At 40.8% G+C, this 17,668-nt stretch overlaps 2 protein-coding genes across 7 annotated transcripts in view; both read right to left on the bottom strand.

Annotated features, from left to right (window-relative positions):
* Positions 1-2,489, bottom strand: part of c3h8orf34 (chromosome 3 C8orf34 homolog) — a 55,064-nt gene extending 52,575 nt beyond the window's left edge. For all 4 annotated transcript variants that reach the window (XM_053858504.1, XM_053858505.1, XM_053858506.1 and 1 more), the window contains exon 1: positions 2,207-2,489. In XM_053858504.1, the coding sequence (XP_053714479.1) occupies positions 2,207-2,275 (69 nt within the window). In that variant the 5' untranslated portion in view covers positions 2,276-2,489. The remainder of the gene's footprint in view (positions 1-2,206) is intronic.
* A 1,754-nt stretch (positions 2,490-4,243) lies between these two features.
* prex2 (phosphatidylinositol-3,4,5-trisphosphate-dependent Rac exchange factor 2) overlaps positions 4,244-17,668 on the bottom strand; it is an 86,243-nt gene continuing 72,818 nt past the window's right edge. For 2 of the 3 annotated variants that reach the window (XM_053860290.1, XM_053860292.1), the window contains 5 exons: positions 16,056-16,122; positions 15,778-15,968; positions 10,306-10,408; positions 7,868-7,935; positions 4,244-4,996 (listed from right to left, as the gene is read on the bottom strand). In XM_053860290.1, the coding sequence (XP_053716265.1) occupies positions 4,951-4,996; positions 7,868-7,935; positions 10,306-10,408; positions 15,778-15,968; positions 16,056-16,122 (475 nt within the window). In that variant the 3' untranslated portion in view covers positions 4,244-4,950. The remainder of the gene's footprint in view (positions 4,997-7,867; positions 7,936-10,305; positions 10,409-15,777; positions 15,969-16,055; positions 16,123-17,668) is intronic. The other variant, XM_053860291.1, reaches the window with a different exon arrangement.

The following is a 17,668-nucleotide window of genomic DNA, read 5'->3' as shown; positions in this document are numbered from 1 at the left end:
AATACATGTAATTTAGTCATTTTTATAAATTAATTTCAATTCTGAAGGTGAATGCCCGCCTTAAAAAAAGAAGGATAGTAGGCCACATCAAGAGAGTAACTGGATGATTGTTCTGAGGCTAAAAGGATAAAAATAAAGCATTTAGATTTTAATAAGGGCAAACTACATTGAGAAATATAACAAACAAAAAGCAATTGTTGGGTAGATTTGAGCTCCCACTTTAGTTTTAGAGTCCACTGGCAAAGAGATCGAGCGATTGATCAAACGAATGTATATTGCATCGAGGTGCATGTAAGAAACTCTTAACTCAAGAGACAACATGAGAAAATGACATACATGTGCAATAAAAAAAATGAGAAAATACAGTGTTTTCAGCTCCATCAACCATAGGATTGTTGCTTCACAGAATTCCCACTGAAGCACATTTTCAGACCAAACTGATAAGTGACTGGTGGCTAACAGTGCCTTAAGTAGGAGCTCAATTCATCAATACAAGACTGTTGGTTCCACTATTACGGAACGCTGCCTCATCCACTGAGGGGAAATATTCTGTCTGTTCACTCAGCTTGCTGTCTCTACAAAGGCACCATTTCATTAGAGAAGAGAGGAAAAAAAATCAATTCTCTGGCAAATCATAAGCAGAGTGTCATCAGAGTGAGTAAATGAACCCAAACTTGCCGGCGTTGTTGCACTGATGCTTTATTACTGCAGCGCTGTGGCTGAGAAGAGGAACTTGTGCACTATGTAGATAAGTGTAAGCAAGAATAGAGGAGAAAACTGAGTCGCTGGTGACACTAATGTAATTTCCACATCATGAAGTAGTAGAACTGTATGAATAATAGAATAGGATAAATCTATTAAATATATCACCCTTCAGCAGAATATTTCATGTTATACAGTAGTGCATGGAAATGAAAGACTGTTGTGGGCTGTCCCCTTAAATGTACTATCTTTACTCAATAATCTGAGTAGCTGAATGAAAAGAAACACCTGTGAGTAAGGTTGACATTTTCTCCTTTGACATGAAAAACAAAATATCATAGCAACTGCAAAACAATTCATTCATCAGGAGAACTCCACTCTTGGCTTCAACAATCTATATTTGTTTTTGAGTTTACAAATCTGCTCAGCAAACAACAGGATTTTTTTTTTCCTAACTGACTATCATTGTCCTTCATGACTGATTATAAGAGCCATATTACACATATTTTACGCACTGTATAGACATATATATTACATATATGCGATTAGATGTTCAGCAAGAATAACTCAATGGATGCAGAGCTCGTATGATTATTTTAAACTGCAACTTATTATGCAAGATGGGTTCATTTCTATGGGCACAATGGTGGCAAAAGCTGTGTTTTATCATGTTTTCACACTGACAATGGTGAGTATTCAAATCAACATTTCCCTCTTTAGACTCGCCCAATATGGTTTCCATTCTCACAACTCAGCAAAATAAATGATTCTACACAGACTGAGAGACCTTTAGGGTGGAGGTACATAAATCTCCATTAAGCCAGTGCAGCCATTCATTGCAATCCCTGTTTCTTTGTCGCCCAAAAACGGACGAGAGATTAAGAGCAAGGAGGATGAGTTGACAGGCTGTGAGCAAAGAAAAGACGACAACCAATATCGACTGTCAAAAATGCGTGTTCCTGTCCATGGTGCTGAAACAACCCTGGCGACAACTCTCTCTACCTCTGCTACTTAACATGCAGTTCGTGTCTGAGCAGCTACTACATCCACAGCTGAAGCTCAGAAGTGACGCGTCAGCACTTTGCAAATCATCGTGTGCATGCAAACAGTGCTTCAGCGAGTATAGTCGTGTCGCTTCTCTGTGTAAGTAATACAATATAGATGTTAGTCTCGGTCGGGTCTGTCCTGTTGTGTCCGGCTCACTGATGCATCTCACGGCTGCAGCCACTTCAGCTCTTCCTCTTGTTTGACGTTAACAACTGAATTCCTCACGAAAACATCTGAATGACTTAAGAATGAAGAGTCCAAAGATTTGTAGGTCAGTGGATCTCTCGGCTCAGTCTGCGATAAGGCAGGGGAGCAGAACTTTAAAAACTGTTATCATCCTCACAAATCCAAAATACGAAAGCGACGGATTGTCGGAGTTGACAGTGAATACTTCTCTGCTCAGGTGTGAATGGAAAAGCGGAGACTTTGGCAACTTGTGCAGGCTTTTTCCACTCACCTCAAACAAGGGTCCGATTTTATTCTTCTCCAGATACGACTGTATTCTGGACTGTTGCGGGGACGCCATGGAGGAGAGGAGCCGCCGCGGTGCTGTGCAGGAGTATTCAGCGGGAGGGAACGCGGAGGTGAAGCGGTGTCATTCGTCCTTCGGGAACATTTTCGCGGCGGTGCCAATTGTCCCAACAGACGAGCAAGTGTCCTCGACAGCGGCGGGGCTGGCGTCAGTGTAGCCGGTGCATCGTGAAGCATCAGCCCGGGACCTTCCCGAGCTCGTCTCCTCTCTGACTCGGTGTGAAAGAGCCAGTCATCAGCAGTGATCTTCCGCCTCAACACTGCCACTCCCATCCCTCCCCTGTGCTCCGCCACTTGACATTCAAAACGTGCAGAAACCGAGAGAAACTGACGCCACGGCATCTTAAAAACAATCCCAATAGGGTAAAAAAAGGCGGAAAGTCGATTAAAAACAGAGACCACCGCTGTTGATAAAGATGCTAGTAGCACGGTCACGCCATAGTGGAAAAGTTCACTTCGAAATACAGTAAAAATACAAAAAAAAATTGCAGACTTTCATTGTGAAAGCATCTTTTTAGAGATAGGGACTAAGAAGCATTCAAACTTTCAAAGAAAGTGTCTCTACTTAAAGTTAGCATAAGTCGCACCAAAGTACTTCCTGATTCAGGCAAGTGCGTAACCAAACTGACCAATCAGGAGAGAGAAGTTATACGCCAGTGTACGGACTTAGACGGTTCGTCGTAATACATTACTTTCGTAACATTGCCATCGGGTGTTTTAGAATAATGTGTAATTATTGCTCATGTTATCGGACCCGCTTACTAAACAAAAAATAAACAAAAAACAAAAAATTCCAGACGAAATAAAAAAAAAAAAGATGTTTTTTTTTTTTGGTAGTTACCCGGATGCGCGGCCATATTGGAGGAACTCGGTGTAAACGCAGGGACGACAAACGTAAACACTGATGCGAAGGTACATTGAGGAGTTGGTCCATACTAATGGACTGTTTTTTTTTACGCAGAAGACTAAGAATCATATGTTTAAAAAATGTTTAATCTCGTCATGTATCATGTATGAGTCATAAACTGGTTCAAGTAAGTAAATAAAATGGGACCCAAAGGTCATTTTTCTTTCTTTAGTGTAATGTTTGTCAGACAAAACATTTCTGCATTCCTTCCCTCTTTCATCAGCTGCATGGCATTGTATAAGCCTGCAATTGTTTGGTACACAATGCAGATTGTTTTTTGTTTTTTTTTTGCTTTTTTAATAGGCTCATGCTTGAACTGCTTGATGTCATTTAAATGTATTAAAATATACCACCCTACCACATTCATGGTCCACTTTACCAATACAAAAAAAAGCACAATACTGAAGGCAAGTCAAAAATCCAAAACTTTTGAGAAGAAATCACTTTTTTTTTCTTTTTAAGAATAAAAAACGATAGTCCTAAACTTTAAAAGCACTATTCACCAAAGAATCATTTCAATGACGAGAATAATCCCAGCAAGGTTGATACCCTGATGTTCTGTACAGTGAAAGTGGAGTTTTTCCAGCAATGATTTGGAGCTGCTTTTCGGGATGGAAATGAGACGTTTGAGGTGGTTACAGCTTTTTTGGGGGGACACCGGCAGGCACAAGCAGGACCAGATGGCCAATATAATTCCACTCCAGCTCAGACACATCCCACGGCCGATTAAAGAACTTAGCAGAAGTTGAAGCAAACCCTGCGAGGATGAATGACAAAATGTATGCTGCAAGTAAAAATTGTTTTCGATGGAGACAACAGTTCAGTTTTAAACAGGAAATAATCAGTACCAGCTGACTGATCTGATGAAACGTTCAGTCATAAAAAATATCCTTGCAACCACTATGTCATTCCCAATCTTGGACAGTGGACATGTGTCAGAAGTTGACCTTGAACCACACATTCATGATGAACCGCTGCACACAAGTCATGGACAAAATAAAACCAACTCCAAGGAAACATTTAAATAAATCACATTCGTCTAATCCTTCATAACAGTGATAACAAATCCACTAAAATATAGTACAAGAAATGAAAACAAGCACTGTTATTTTTAATATACATTTTACAAACAGAATAGTGTTCAAAATCAGTTGTTACATTTACAAAAATGACACTGAAGAAACGTCTGCTACAGCTTGGTGCAGTTTATAACCATGTGTTTGCATAGTGCTGAGCTGGACATCCCATAATAATGTGTGATAGAGAGGCACATCCTGAGTAAAGTGGAAATAAAACAGCAGAAGACATCTCATGTTTCTTTTGGGACAACACTGCTTGTAAAAACGGATAAAAAGTTCTGTTATATAAAGTGATGTAGTTCATCATTTATAGCACGGTAATACAAACAACATAAAACTATCGGCTACAAAAAAACAAAACAAGCAAACAATGTCTAATATGAAAGTAAAATGTAGTGAAAGTCGTTTTATTCAAACCTGTCCAGCCCGTTTTAGTTACAAATGAATGTAAGGATATGAAACGTCCCTTAAGAAGCCCCTCATGAGACTGGGATGAGTTTGAAACCACTTCACGTTCTCAGTGGAATAAACTAATCACATGCATTACCACAAACATACACACACATAAAAATATATTTATAAAAATCAGTGGATACATATTTATATACACACTTCAAGGCAGCTACAGAGGGAAAAAAAACGTAATAGTCATTCCTTCATAAGCAAAGTCATCAATGCAAAGCATTATGGGTCACCATCTGGGGGCGGCGGCTGGCATAGCTTGTACAACCTGACAAGAAATAAAGATGGAGAGCTCATTAAAAATAAAGTTTCAGCAGACTTACTTACATTTGCATGAACAACTTTAATGAAAAGCTCCTATAGGAAACCATGTCGACACTCACGCATGCATGTGTGCCAGCCCACCGGGTTCTATAATAGCATGTGCATTCATTATACACTGCAACACATCACATCAATTATGTGCATGTGTGAGTTCACACATCATCTCAGTATATAATACACAAGTGAGGCTGATCAAAACTGGGCTTTTGCAATGAAGAGTTGCATCAATATGATTTACAGTGTGGATATTGCTAATAGCTAAAGGCAAGCAAAATCTTTCAGTGAGTCGGTTCCCACTGTCAACCTGACTAGGATGAGTGTCGGCTCAATACCAGACTGGCGGAGTAAATGTCTGATCTAGGAATATATGAAGTAATATTAAGGCCAGTTAGCAACAATGCTATGACGCAAGGGGTCAGGCTTTGAGGCCACTAGTTGATCACTTTGACTGAATAAAGGTGTGAAGCCACTGGCCCATGATTATGACCTGTTTTGTTTGATGTTTCCTCTGTTATTTCTGCTTCTTACACCAGTCTTATGTTGCATTAAAATACTTGTGGTGGCTATTTTATGAGTTAATTACAATTAAATAATTACAACATTATTACGATTAATTAATTACAAGAATTTAATTTAATTTAATTTAATTTAACAGTTTGCTCTCCAGACAACACTGAACCTTTGTAAGTGCAGGAGTTCCTGGTCCACTGATCACATTGATGCACAAGACACATCACATCTAGGATGAGAACAACACAACAAACATGGAGGAATCCCTGAACAAAAGCAAACAAAAGCATCTGTTTGCTTTTGTTCAGGGATGTTTTTCACTCCACAATGGCCAGGGTTTACACTACTCTGAATGGACTTGAAATTCTTGTACAAATATTTTCAAGACATTAAAAGAGCTTTATTTTAAATAAGGTGATATAAAAACTTGAATATAGCCACCATCCTGATTTATTGTGCTATTGTCAAACTGATGCAAAATAAACAATATTTTGTTGTTTAAATGTACGTATGGGTCCATCATTTGATTCAGTAACGTACCAAATTCATTCAATTGAAAAATGAGGCTTCTTTGTGGCAAATATTCTTATACGATTAAACTGCGATTAATTGAGATTAATTAATCACAAATTCTCTCATTAACTAGATACATTTTTTTTAATCAAATCCCACCCCTATAAAATACACTTGAGAAATGAACAAGAGTTGACTTCTGTTCCAACCTTTTCTTTCGACTCTCAAGAAAGAATCGTCACATTTCTGACAGGATTGACAGATGAAATGAGGACACATTTCAGTCACTTCAGACATGCACTGCTACTTTATTAACGCCGCTGATGAAACCTTGGGAGCAAAGCCTGCTGACCTGATATGAAAATCCCATTTTTCTAAATTAAACACCTATTATGTTAAGGTCTGATGTAACATTTTCAATCAACTTTGACAAAGGCAATTACCTTGAAGAGTACAGCTATTATTGACTGCAAACTGTGAGTGAGACTTCACAGATGGCAAAAGAGTCGATCAATTATTCAAATTTAAAGACTGTTAATGTTTGATGAAGAGAAAAGAGGTTAGTTTGTATATGCCTCAGGTGCAGATGAAGGAGCTGACGGCAGACAGGGGACGTGAGATGAACCGTTCTTTCATTCAATTGAATTAAATTTCAACTGAGGAAAATCAAACAGGAAGGCAGGAAACTGCTTTTCAGCTTGCCTATTCATTCCTCTCATCTTCTGGTATCTATAACCACACCATACAAATTTCACCCCAAAATAGGATGAAACTGTGTCAAATAGCTGAGATCATTCACGTTATTGCAGTGAAGTTGTTTTTGCAGCAAAATGACACCAAGAGGCAACTTCTGAACCTGGAACGCTCACCTCCTTACCAATTCCAATTTCACACTCATCAAATATGCTTTATGCAATTGGCAAACATTTATTCTGAGGTGCTGCAACAATAATTGCACAAACCTGCTGAGAGGGCAGCAATCTCTGCTCTCGGACCACAGAGTCTCAACACTAATCATCCTGCGACTTAATTGTATTTGTCAATCCCACTAAAAGGTTCAGAAGGTCTGCCTGTCACAAAAAAAGCCAATATATGTCAGAGGCATATCGCTGAGGGAGTCCGTGTCCTCGCGTCTCAGTCACTGAGTGCAGGGAGCCCTGCTCTAATGGAAGTGTTTGGCCTCAATCCTAAACAAAAGAATGCATTTACAAACAAGTCAAAACAGACTTGAGTCCTTTTTGTGGAGACAGAGTCATCGAGTTTTGCGCCATTCACTAAATTTGTCTACAAATGTTTGGAGTCTTGTACAGCAGCAGGTAACACACGAGTAAATAGCAACAGTACCTCAATAATAAATAACACATTTAGTGCTTGATAACGCTGAACGCTGGGTAAGGGTTGCGTCATTGCGGTCCTCTCAGATAAATTGGGGGAGAATAATGATCGATCATGGTTAGCAGACAGTGCAGTTACTTCCCAGGGGAGCAAAAACATCGATTCACTCGTTTTTTAATGTATCCAGTATCGCAGAGGTCAGAAACTGACTTCATCAAAGGGCCAACAAGAGACACTGGGGTCGATTCAAAATCTTAAAGTTAAAAAACGGGAAACCCTTACTGAAAAATATTGAGGTATTTTTATACATAACAGATAATATAATAAACAATAACGCATGATTTATCCCCATACATGAGTAGTGGCTGCAGAATGGTTGAAACATTGGTTGTGTGTTTGAAATAGGAGGCACCTGAGTCAAACTAAGCCATGAGTGGTGGTAGTAGTGCAGTTGTACCTTGGGACTGATGGTGGCGTTCGATCCCGCACTCCGAGATTCTTGGCTGAATTCTGAACTCTGGCACCCTGAAAGAGACGTGAACACTTCGCATTAACCGTGCTACAGATAATTTGACCAACAATATGAATGAACAGTGTCCTACACAAATATTGCAAGTAAAGATGATATGAATAAAGTAATTAAAAGAAAGATGAGAAAAAGAACAGCTTATAACATAAAAAATGTGAAATGAAAATTCTTAATAATTAGAGACGGACACCAACAGGAAGTGGGAGAGAGAGAAGAAACAAAACAAATACAGCAGTGCTAAAAGAGAAGTTCAGAGACAGGGAGGACAGATGAGCAGTGAGAAGAGGCACTGCACACATCGGAAGAAGAAGGTAAAAGAACAAGAGGAAGAAAACCAATCAGGTTCACTGATATGATTCAACATCGCAAAACAAAACACTGAATTTTCTAGTGAGTGATGAAGGCAAAAATGTCACCCACAGTGCAGTGCGATCACACCACGGTGCTTTTCTAGTCTTTTTCTTTTCTGTCTGTTTCTATGACGTGAAAGAGTTGATGCTTTTGAAGGTGCAATTTAAAGTAGCGAGCAAAATCCGCTGAATTTAAAAATAAACACGAGGTGATTATAAGTCTACAGGGCTCTTTAATGGGCCATGATCTGACTTCCATAAGCCTTCAAGTGATTGGCATTTGATCGTGAAGAAAAACAAACCATTTCGACACAGCACACACAAACGGGAGCCCAGCTTGCAACTGAAAGGAGAATTCATAAGGATGCACCGCAATGAAAAGTCTTGGCTTGGAATGAAACGCAAGGAACAAAAGAACAATGATACAAATAATTTGTACCATTGTATTTGTGGCTATGACTGTGAGCTTTACTCACAAATATCAACGCATTACAGTCACATGACAAAGTATACAAAATTTTAAATAATACATTGGTAACAAAATTATGAAAAGATATGTAGCACTGACATTTCCACAATGTGCAATATAAATGTAATTAAATTAACTAGACCTGTAGTGGTCAAACCATTGCCCACTCTTGAATGACTGGCCAAAGTATATGAGGTTAAACAGGTCTCAAAATGACATCAGCAAGACTAGAACTTGTGCGCAGTTGAAGTGAATTTCTAGGGTGAGAGTTTGGAACATGACTTTTGTGGAGTCAGAATAAAAGAGTTAAACAGTAAGCAGGTTTCAAGACAAGAGTAATCATGCCTAGTCAGGTGCATGAGTGCTGGCTGCGTGCAGATCTAGCACGTAATGCTGAGTAGGAAAGCAACTCAGCAGCACCTGCATCTGCTCCAACAGAAGCAGCGAGGGGGACGCAGGCTCGGAAACAAAATAACACAATTATTACTCTTGGAGGGCCCGAAAGTGCATTAGCTGTCCTCTCGGTTACCAAAGCGCAGACATCTCAGCGTCTGCTGCCTTCCCTCCAGATAGAACGATAACATCAGCTATAATCTGATGCCAATCTCAGAGATCTACTCAGATGCCTGCAGACTCCTCTGAAGCCCGCGGAGGACGCACAAGCTGCCGATCACTAGACCACACCACAGGAGAGTCATGTTGTAGGAACACAGTTTGGATTTAGAAAAGGAGGAGTCGGACAAAGACAGCAGTCACAGACAACCTGGCCATTCATTTTAATCCACTCTGTGACTGAGTGGGAATTTAGAGACCAGCGATGTAAGTATCTGACTGCCAGCATGAAGAAAGACTGATTATACTTCTATTCACCGGGACATCAGCTGATGTCTGAGAGCAAGGACACACGTACCGCCAAAACAAACCCGCCTCTTCCAAACCGAACACTCCCGTCTCTGGGTCAATGATGACGCAAGAAATCAAACCAGTCTAATATTAGGCTCCAGATATGTGACACAGTTGCATCGCGAGCAGGCTATTTTATGATTCTTAAGTTTGCACCAAACCTGTTCCGTGCTCACGGAGCGCCGCTCCGCCGTGCCGCGCATCAATCTTACAGCAAGAGTGGAAGTGAAGGTCAGTCAGTACGTCCTGCTGGACGAACGCCAGCTACTCTGAGTGCTGAAATTTAATGGCTGCTCTGTAATGCAGGAGTCTCCAAAACCGTCTCTGCTTAAGACGATGCAATATAAAATCTGTTTCAGCTATATGTTCACAGAACAGGGAAAGCAAGCATATTATAACTGAAGAATAATGGCAGGCTACCTTCATCTCCATAACAAACACATCTTGAGACCAAGAATTTTGAAACTCAGCTTCATACTTTATATGCTGAGAAAGATTCAATCGATCATGTAAAATCTCATAAACACATTTTTTTCTTTTTGAGGTAAAAAAAAAAAGTTTGTCGATAGGCAACAGGCTTTGGAGTGAAAGATAGAAAGGGGTGCAGAGGTTCACACAACCATGAGTGAGAGGAAGACACTCACCTGCTTCCTCATGACATCGGTGGCCTGCAGGATGCAGCGAGGCGGCAGCCCGTGGTTCCGGGCCAAAAGGATGGCCTGCTCCAGTGTCACACTCAGGGTGCAGCTGCGGGTCACAGAAAGAGGTCAAGATGGAACACATCTGATGTCTAATAACTTTCTACAGTTTCAATTTATTTAAATATTTATCAGAGGATTTACTGACAGCAGCATGGCAATGTAGCAGGCAAGGTTCCCAAGCTTCGTCTGGACATATTAAAAAATACATACATTTAGAAGATTAAAGATCTTACCTGAAGTTATTCAGTACGATTATTGAGAGATTATTTTCACGGCACAGTTTCATGAACCAGAAATTCAAATGCAACACATGTCACTTACTAATACAAACTTAAAAGAGATCCACGGAATTATTCATTTTGCATTCACTCTGTCTTGGAGATGAAAATGAGCGTATAAATAACAGCCCTGCTTCTGAACATTTTTATATAGCGAAGAAATAAAAGGCAAAAGAGCCGGGACACTTGGTACATTGCTGATTTATCTCATTAGCATGTGGAGCATTTCAAGAGGTCTGATCCCAGGGACCCGACCTTTCTGACTCATGCATACGTTTCAAACGATGCAGTGATGCAGTAGTCCCTCATCATGATGATGCTCTGTTAGGACGTTACTGCTTTATAAAGTTCTCCCCTCCACCGTGAAATATTGTGCTTGGACAAGACTATGCCTCCAGCGCAGCGCTGACCCCGCCCACTTCCTTATTAGACCAAGCCGTGGCTGACATGAGTCTGCTTTCATCAGATCAGAGATGTAAGATCATCAGATCAAGTTCACTTGTTCAGTGTTTCGCATTGTTACGATGGTGTTGTGTGTAAGCATGGACGACACATATGTCTGCGAAATGATCTATGATTTACTCTGGAGCAAAGTGCCCGTCATCACAAGCAGATCCGGAAGAGAGGAGAGAGACATTTAACCAGTATTCAACACAAAAGTGTTTAATAATTGATTTGTGAATACAGAAATGCAGAGAGCAAAACCCTCACCCACAATTCTCTGTTAGAGACAATGGGACTTCAGCTACCGTGAAAGGATTTTCTCATGTAAATATTTGAAAATATAGAGAGGTTTTTGCAAACAAATGGACACAGCAGTATCCCATAAGGGTTCAATGTCACTTTAAATGACAACGGCAACTGCTTTAATTCCAGATTTCCCATCACAGTACTGGATATTAGTTTAGAAAGTTTTGTCCAGATGATGGGGAATGATTGGTTCGGTGCATCAGTCGCATCACTGAGTCACCTATATGAGCGTCCTGCTTTCTTCATTTCACAAATAGTGAACTTCAAGCGCAATAATAACAGGAAAATGGTGTGCATGTTCTAAAGGTCTTCTAAGGAGGAAAACGCTTAGTATGGTCCATAAGATTATCAGGCAGGTATTCAGAGGCTTTTAGTATATAAAAATAATTAACTACAGCATGTGCTTTGTACTTAGCTTATTTTCCCTTGTTGCTAAGCGTTCTGCAACATAAAACCCTGCAATAATGGATGGATTACTTGACTGACAGCAGGAAAGTGGAGTGAGATCACGACTGTGAAATGTGCAGAATTTCCTGACACTATAGAGCTATAATTTCACTTCAGATTTGCAATATGGTTTTCTGCAAATATTCATAATTCCCACTCACAGTCCTAAGAACTATACCTTCCACGTCCCACGATGCCACTTTGGAATGCAAAATAACTTAAGCCTTTGTTTTCTGCTCCCGACCAAAAATCCACCAACAAGCAGAGGGCAGAAAGTAGTGTACTGTATTCTCAGCAGCTATGATGGAACCTCACAACACAGTGAATCAGATGCTCCTGCACCGCTGTGAATCTTCTTGACACCTTGTCACAAGCATCCATATTTCCTGCTTTTTCCGCAGCTCATCATCTCTTTTTCATGCGCAGTTCACTTAAGTGTCAGTCAGTGAGAAACCTACTAGAAATCTGAGCTGTTTGATGATCTGCTTGGGCAGTTAGAGAATAGGAACATGGGAAGCATTCACTATTTGTGTGTCCCTGGTGATGCAAAACAAATGCTGAAGCTTCACAGATATAAGATATAACTTAGTCTGTAGTCCACCGGCTGACAGCAGGTGGGTCAATCCCACGTGGAGTAACAAACTGACCTTGCTATGATACTGTGCACAAGTGCATTGATCCACTCCCTTCACTCAACTGTCTAAACTTACATCATGTCCTTCACCGAGGCGCAGGCAGCGGCAGCTCAGTATCCAAGCGCTCCCTTTAAAAGTACTGTCGAGACGCACCCAGAGCCAAATTATGAAAGAAAGGAGCAGATGTGAGCTGCCATGACGCCTCACTTTAAATCTGTCAGATCAAGATTTAAAAGCCCCAGTGGGATATGCATACATTCATGGTGTGATGTGATAAAAGTAATGCACTCAACAATATATGTTGCAGCAAGATCCCAGCAGAGAATTACACGGTCTGTTTCTAGCATGCCACCCCGGAATATTTTAATGACCCATTTTCAAGCTTTTCCACGCCGATAACGGAGGAGGAAATAGTCACACACGGAGGTTCTCTAAAAATCTGCTCAGCTGGAGCCAGATGAAGGGCTGCTGCAAGTGTTCAGTTTCCATTAAAGAGCTTGACATGATTTACAACAGACTGTTTTCACTGCCGCAGCTCATGACTTCAAACTAATATACAGTATCAGTTATACAGGGAGCCTGAACACAAATGGTTCCACTGAAGCGGCCACAAACTCACGCTGCTATTAAACTCTGCTGCTATAAATGCAAAAGCTGGGGAAGAAACCATGAGCAAATATGTTACATTATCATCTGTGGGGGGAAATAAAAAATACTTTGATAACCTTAAATGGAAAAGTGATGCATTTATGGCCACATGTGGCAAAGATGGTGTCACCTGAAGAAGACAAACAATATATGCACTCAATGGAAGGAAGGACGCAATATTTGACCTGAATTACACTTCCGTCTTAGGTTAACAGCAAATACCACGGTCATTTTATCCAACATGAGAAGCTCTCTAGCTGAGGAGGACATCATTTTGTGACACGTAACACCGAAGACACAGAGGACTTCTGGGTTGCAATAACTTACAACTGTTGCTACTTACTGTATAACTAAGTAGTAGTCTAGCAACCGTCCTACATTTAATAATATCATTTTTAAAATGGTAATAACACGAATTAACTTAAAGCAGGTGGACTAACTCTTTAACTAGCCGGAAATTTTCAGACTTTCGACCTTCTCTACCAATGGATTGACGAGTGCAACATTAAAAAGAAAAACACCAAAATATGAAAAAATAATGAATATATTGAAATATAGATAGAGAAAATATATGGCTACAAAATAAAATACACACTAAATTAATACTCCAACAGTGTGGAGAACAAAATTAAACCACAACTTCATTAGAACGAGAAGTTTTCATCCTCTGCTTACAAACAATCAATATGACGGTATTTGAGGAAGAAGAGCAGGTTCAAGATTCAAGATTCAAGAGATTCAAGAGGTTTATTTGTCACACATACAGTTATACGCAGTACAACGTATGGTGAAATGCCAACAATGATACGTTGCTTCTTTAATATTTATTTAAGAGGATGAAGGGTCTGACCGTGAAGGAATAAAGATGGATATTGTTCTGCTGAACAGTAAAATAAGTGTCTAAATATATAATTTACAGGTTAAAGAAATAGCAACACTAATGCAAAAATGGGAAAAATATCCATAATTGTTTTGAGCTTGCCAATGAATACCCCCAATTGTTCCGCCTATCTGATGTCTATGGTACTTTGATCCCAACCTTAAACACAAACACTCACACTAGAATTAGCATTTTTTAATCAACCATTCTAAATGTTTAGCTTAATTTCCTATCATCGGTGACTCCCTTCACAATGCAAGGTTCATATCTTCAACTGGCAAAAATACACACGTGCCAGCCAAATCAGAACAGCAATATGCCGTAACTTAGGCACCAGGTCGCCATGTTTGTGGACATTGAAGAACACACCATGAACACCAACCACCACTCACCAGACTTGTGAACAGTCTTGCACTAACACATACACAAGCAGTCTGTGAATTGAGTATCAGGAGTCACTGCTGGGACACGAACTTTCTATTAGAGTCCAACAAAAGGGCGCCTCCATCCTCACCACTTCATCAAATCATCCGTCATATCCAGTCCCAACACGTGTGTGGGTGTGCGTGTGTGTGTGTGTGGCTAACAAAAAGATATGGAAACTGTCATATCGTAAAGTATTAGGGAATCAGTGGGACTCGTGGGAGGTAGCAGGAAGGGAGTAGAATGAAAAATGAAAGATGAAAAATGGTCAAGAGGTTCAGCGGTGACGAACGATGAGGATATTTCTGTCCTCATGAATTGATGAATGGTGGCCTCAGCAGTAGGTGAATTAGGCAGCCTTATATAGAATTCAATAAGAGTGGAAGTAATTGACCCGTCTGCCTCCTGTATGGAGTGCTGCTGCCCTAAAAGTATTATCTGGTGGAAGAACTATGGTGCCTATTAAGATGACCAAAAATGCAGGTAATTGAAGCAAAGATGAACAAAGAAGGTCCACGGTGGTGAGGAACTATTGTCAGGTGAAGACAGGAGAGGGAATTAAAAGGAAAACTTGATGTGTCTTTCAAAAGACACAAAGCTCACAAAGATTTAGGAGCGTATGTGAATCTTAAGTGAGTTCCATAAAGAAGAAAATGCACGATGGCAACATAACACACATTTTCAAACTGCATCACAGGTTTGCAAGGAGAAGACACGTTTCTGTCACTTCTCTTTCCAGTTTATCAGGAGTAGGATCGCTGACTGAAATCAATCACTGTAGAAAGAGAAGCAGTGCAGACACTGATGGCATTGATCGTGTGCATGTGTTCACTAATGCAGGTGTTGTGTGAGGGCAGAGGCTGTTAATTCCAAACTGTCTAGTTGTTGCTTTCCAAAATGAAGGGGGGGAAACACAGGAAAACACAAGTTACCAGTGAATAAATGGCATTTCAGGATTGTAAATAGGAAGTTAAAGATTAAACACTACGTAGCCTAAGTGGTAACCCACGACAAAAAATAGCGATACACTTTGATGCTGAAAATTGCTGAGTCAGGAAAAATCTCCACAGTTTAACACACATTGCGAGGACTTTCCTTTGTTGTTTACTTCATAACAACCACCAAACCATTGCTATCAACCGAAATCATCTATTTTCGGCTGTTACGAACTCATTCTGCTTTCATGTTTCCAGGAAGACACAGCTCAGCTACAGCTCAGTATCCCACAAGCAAAAATACTGCAGTGATACGCCTCATAAATAGAACATATGAATGTTCTCTTTATGATTTTTCTCAGCAGCGATAAAACTCGACACGCTTCTGTCATGACAATGGAGAAGAAACACACACGTACCGATGCACACCGCTGTTGCACATGACGATGTGTGTGGCTCCCAGACGAGCGCAGAGCTCAGAGGCCACGGTGAGCAGCCCCACTCCTGAAGCCCCGCAGGCGGTGTTCTGACAGGCAGCGGTGCGGCGGCTGCTGATGAAGCTCTCCGTCAGACGGTACAGCTCCTCCAGAGCATTCAGAGGACGCAGCAGCTAGAAGAGAGAGGTGAGCATCAAACCAGTTTTCTGTTTTGCACGTAAACACTTTTATATATGTGTGGTGTCACCGTCTTATGTTACCTTGTCGAGGAGAGCAGCTTTGGGCGCAGAGCTGGGCGGCATGTTGGACTGATCCATGTAAAAAGCTCTGGAGGAGATGCACAGAAGAAAATGATAATTCAGTTAGTCAATTACTTCTCAAGGCTAGGAGAATAACATTGACTCCTCCATATCATTTGAATGAAGTAAATAATCACCGCAGACCTGGCCCGGGCCTCATACGGCTCTTCACCAAATGAGCCACCAAACTGGTTGCGATTTTGGTCAAGTTGCTATTGAGATGGTCATTTAAACAAGAAATAAGATGAAAAAGTAAGAGCTATTCCAGCGAAATGTCAAAATATTGTTGAGACTTTGACTTATGTTTAACTTTGAAACATAAACAATAAACCTTGCCGGCTTGGAGCACGTTTAATGCCGAAGCGAGTCACGATCCTAAGACGTGGACCATCATCAGATCCACGATTGACATGACTTAGTTCCACATTTCACTTTGTCATTCCCTAAACTAAAGGTATGGCATGTGTTTCACCTATTATTCTTTGCTGATCGTGGTGAAGTCACTCACACACACAGACCGGGGCATGTTATTGGTGGCATGAGCCATGTAAAAAAAATCGCACATTTCTATCTCTGCCGCTTGATATTTCAAGGAGGACCACAGTAAAATGAATTTTAAAAATACATGCACAAGAGACGTACGCCGGACACGAACCAGCAACCTTGTGACACACAGGGATGTGCTTTAACCGCTAAACTGCCGCTAAGTCACATGACCAGCTGTTCAGGTGAAGCCTTACAGCCTCACATATTTGTAGGATGTGGCTCTTTTCAGCAACACAGTAAAACAATGTGACTGGTCGGTCGCCCCTGTGCTTTAGTCTCACTGTCACATTCCACTGTAACATGAACAAGTTGCTACTCCGGAGAAGACAAGAAAGGAGAAGGGAAGAAACAAAACAAAAAAGTATTTTCATCCAAAAAACTGCTCTGGGGCGCTGCTAAATTTTGCACAACAAGGAAAGATCTCATCGTTGGCAAATAATGTCATTATTGTCAGGCTCTTAACTTTCAACATAATTATGATGCAGCACATACAGAAACCGCACTACAATAAACACCGGCGCATCAGCTGACTCAGACTTCGACAGACAAAAGCCTTTGATATAACCAAAGGGAACTGTGACGTACTAAATGACTAGCTGTTAATAAACAGCAGGATGAGTAACGTCATTGCGTTAAAAAACGGCATAATTTACTCAGATCACGCTCCATTTAAAAATGTCATGAAATATCTCCGGAACTGTTGGCGTCATCCCAGCACCATTAGGTCACTGGGTACGCCCACAGCCCTTTACTGGGGAAAGTAGGCCACCTACTCATATTTGTGCACCATCATCTGAGCATCAATCATGAGAGCAACTCGGACACTTCCCAGCAGAAACACAGACTAAGCATCTCTTTGACTGGGCTTCGCTCCAAGCATCCTTGCATCACTCATTCAAGGGGTCACTCTGATGGGGCGCAACCCCATCTAAATCCACTAGAGGCAGCACCAGCCTAATATCCCGAGGGGAGAGTGTCGCAATGATTCCATATAAATTTGAGTGCTACAGATGCAGACTCAGCAGTCT

This window comes from Synchiropus splendidus, chromosome 3, assembly GCF_027744825.2.
Source record: "Synchiropus splendidus isolate RoL2022-P1 chromosome 3, RoL_Sspl_1.0, whole genome shotgun sequence".
Taxonomy (NCBI): Eukaryota; Metazoa; Chordata; class Actinopteri; order Syngnathiformes; family Callionymidae; genus Synchiropus; species Synchiropus splendidus.
Note: the sequence above shows the minus strand (reverse complement) of the source record. Positions and strands in the feature narration are given on the sequence as shown.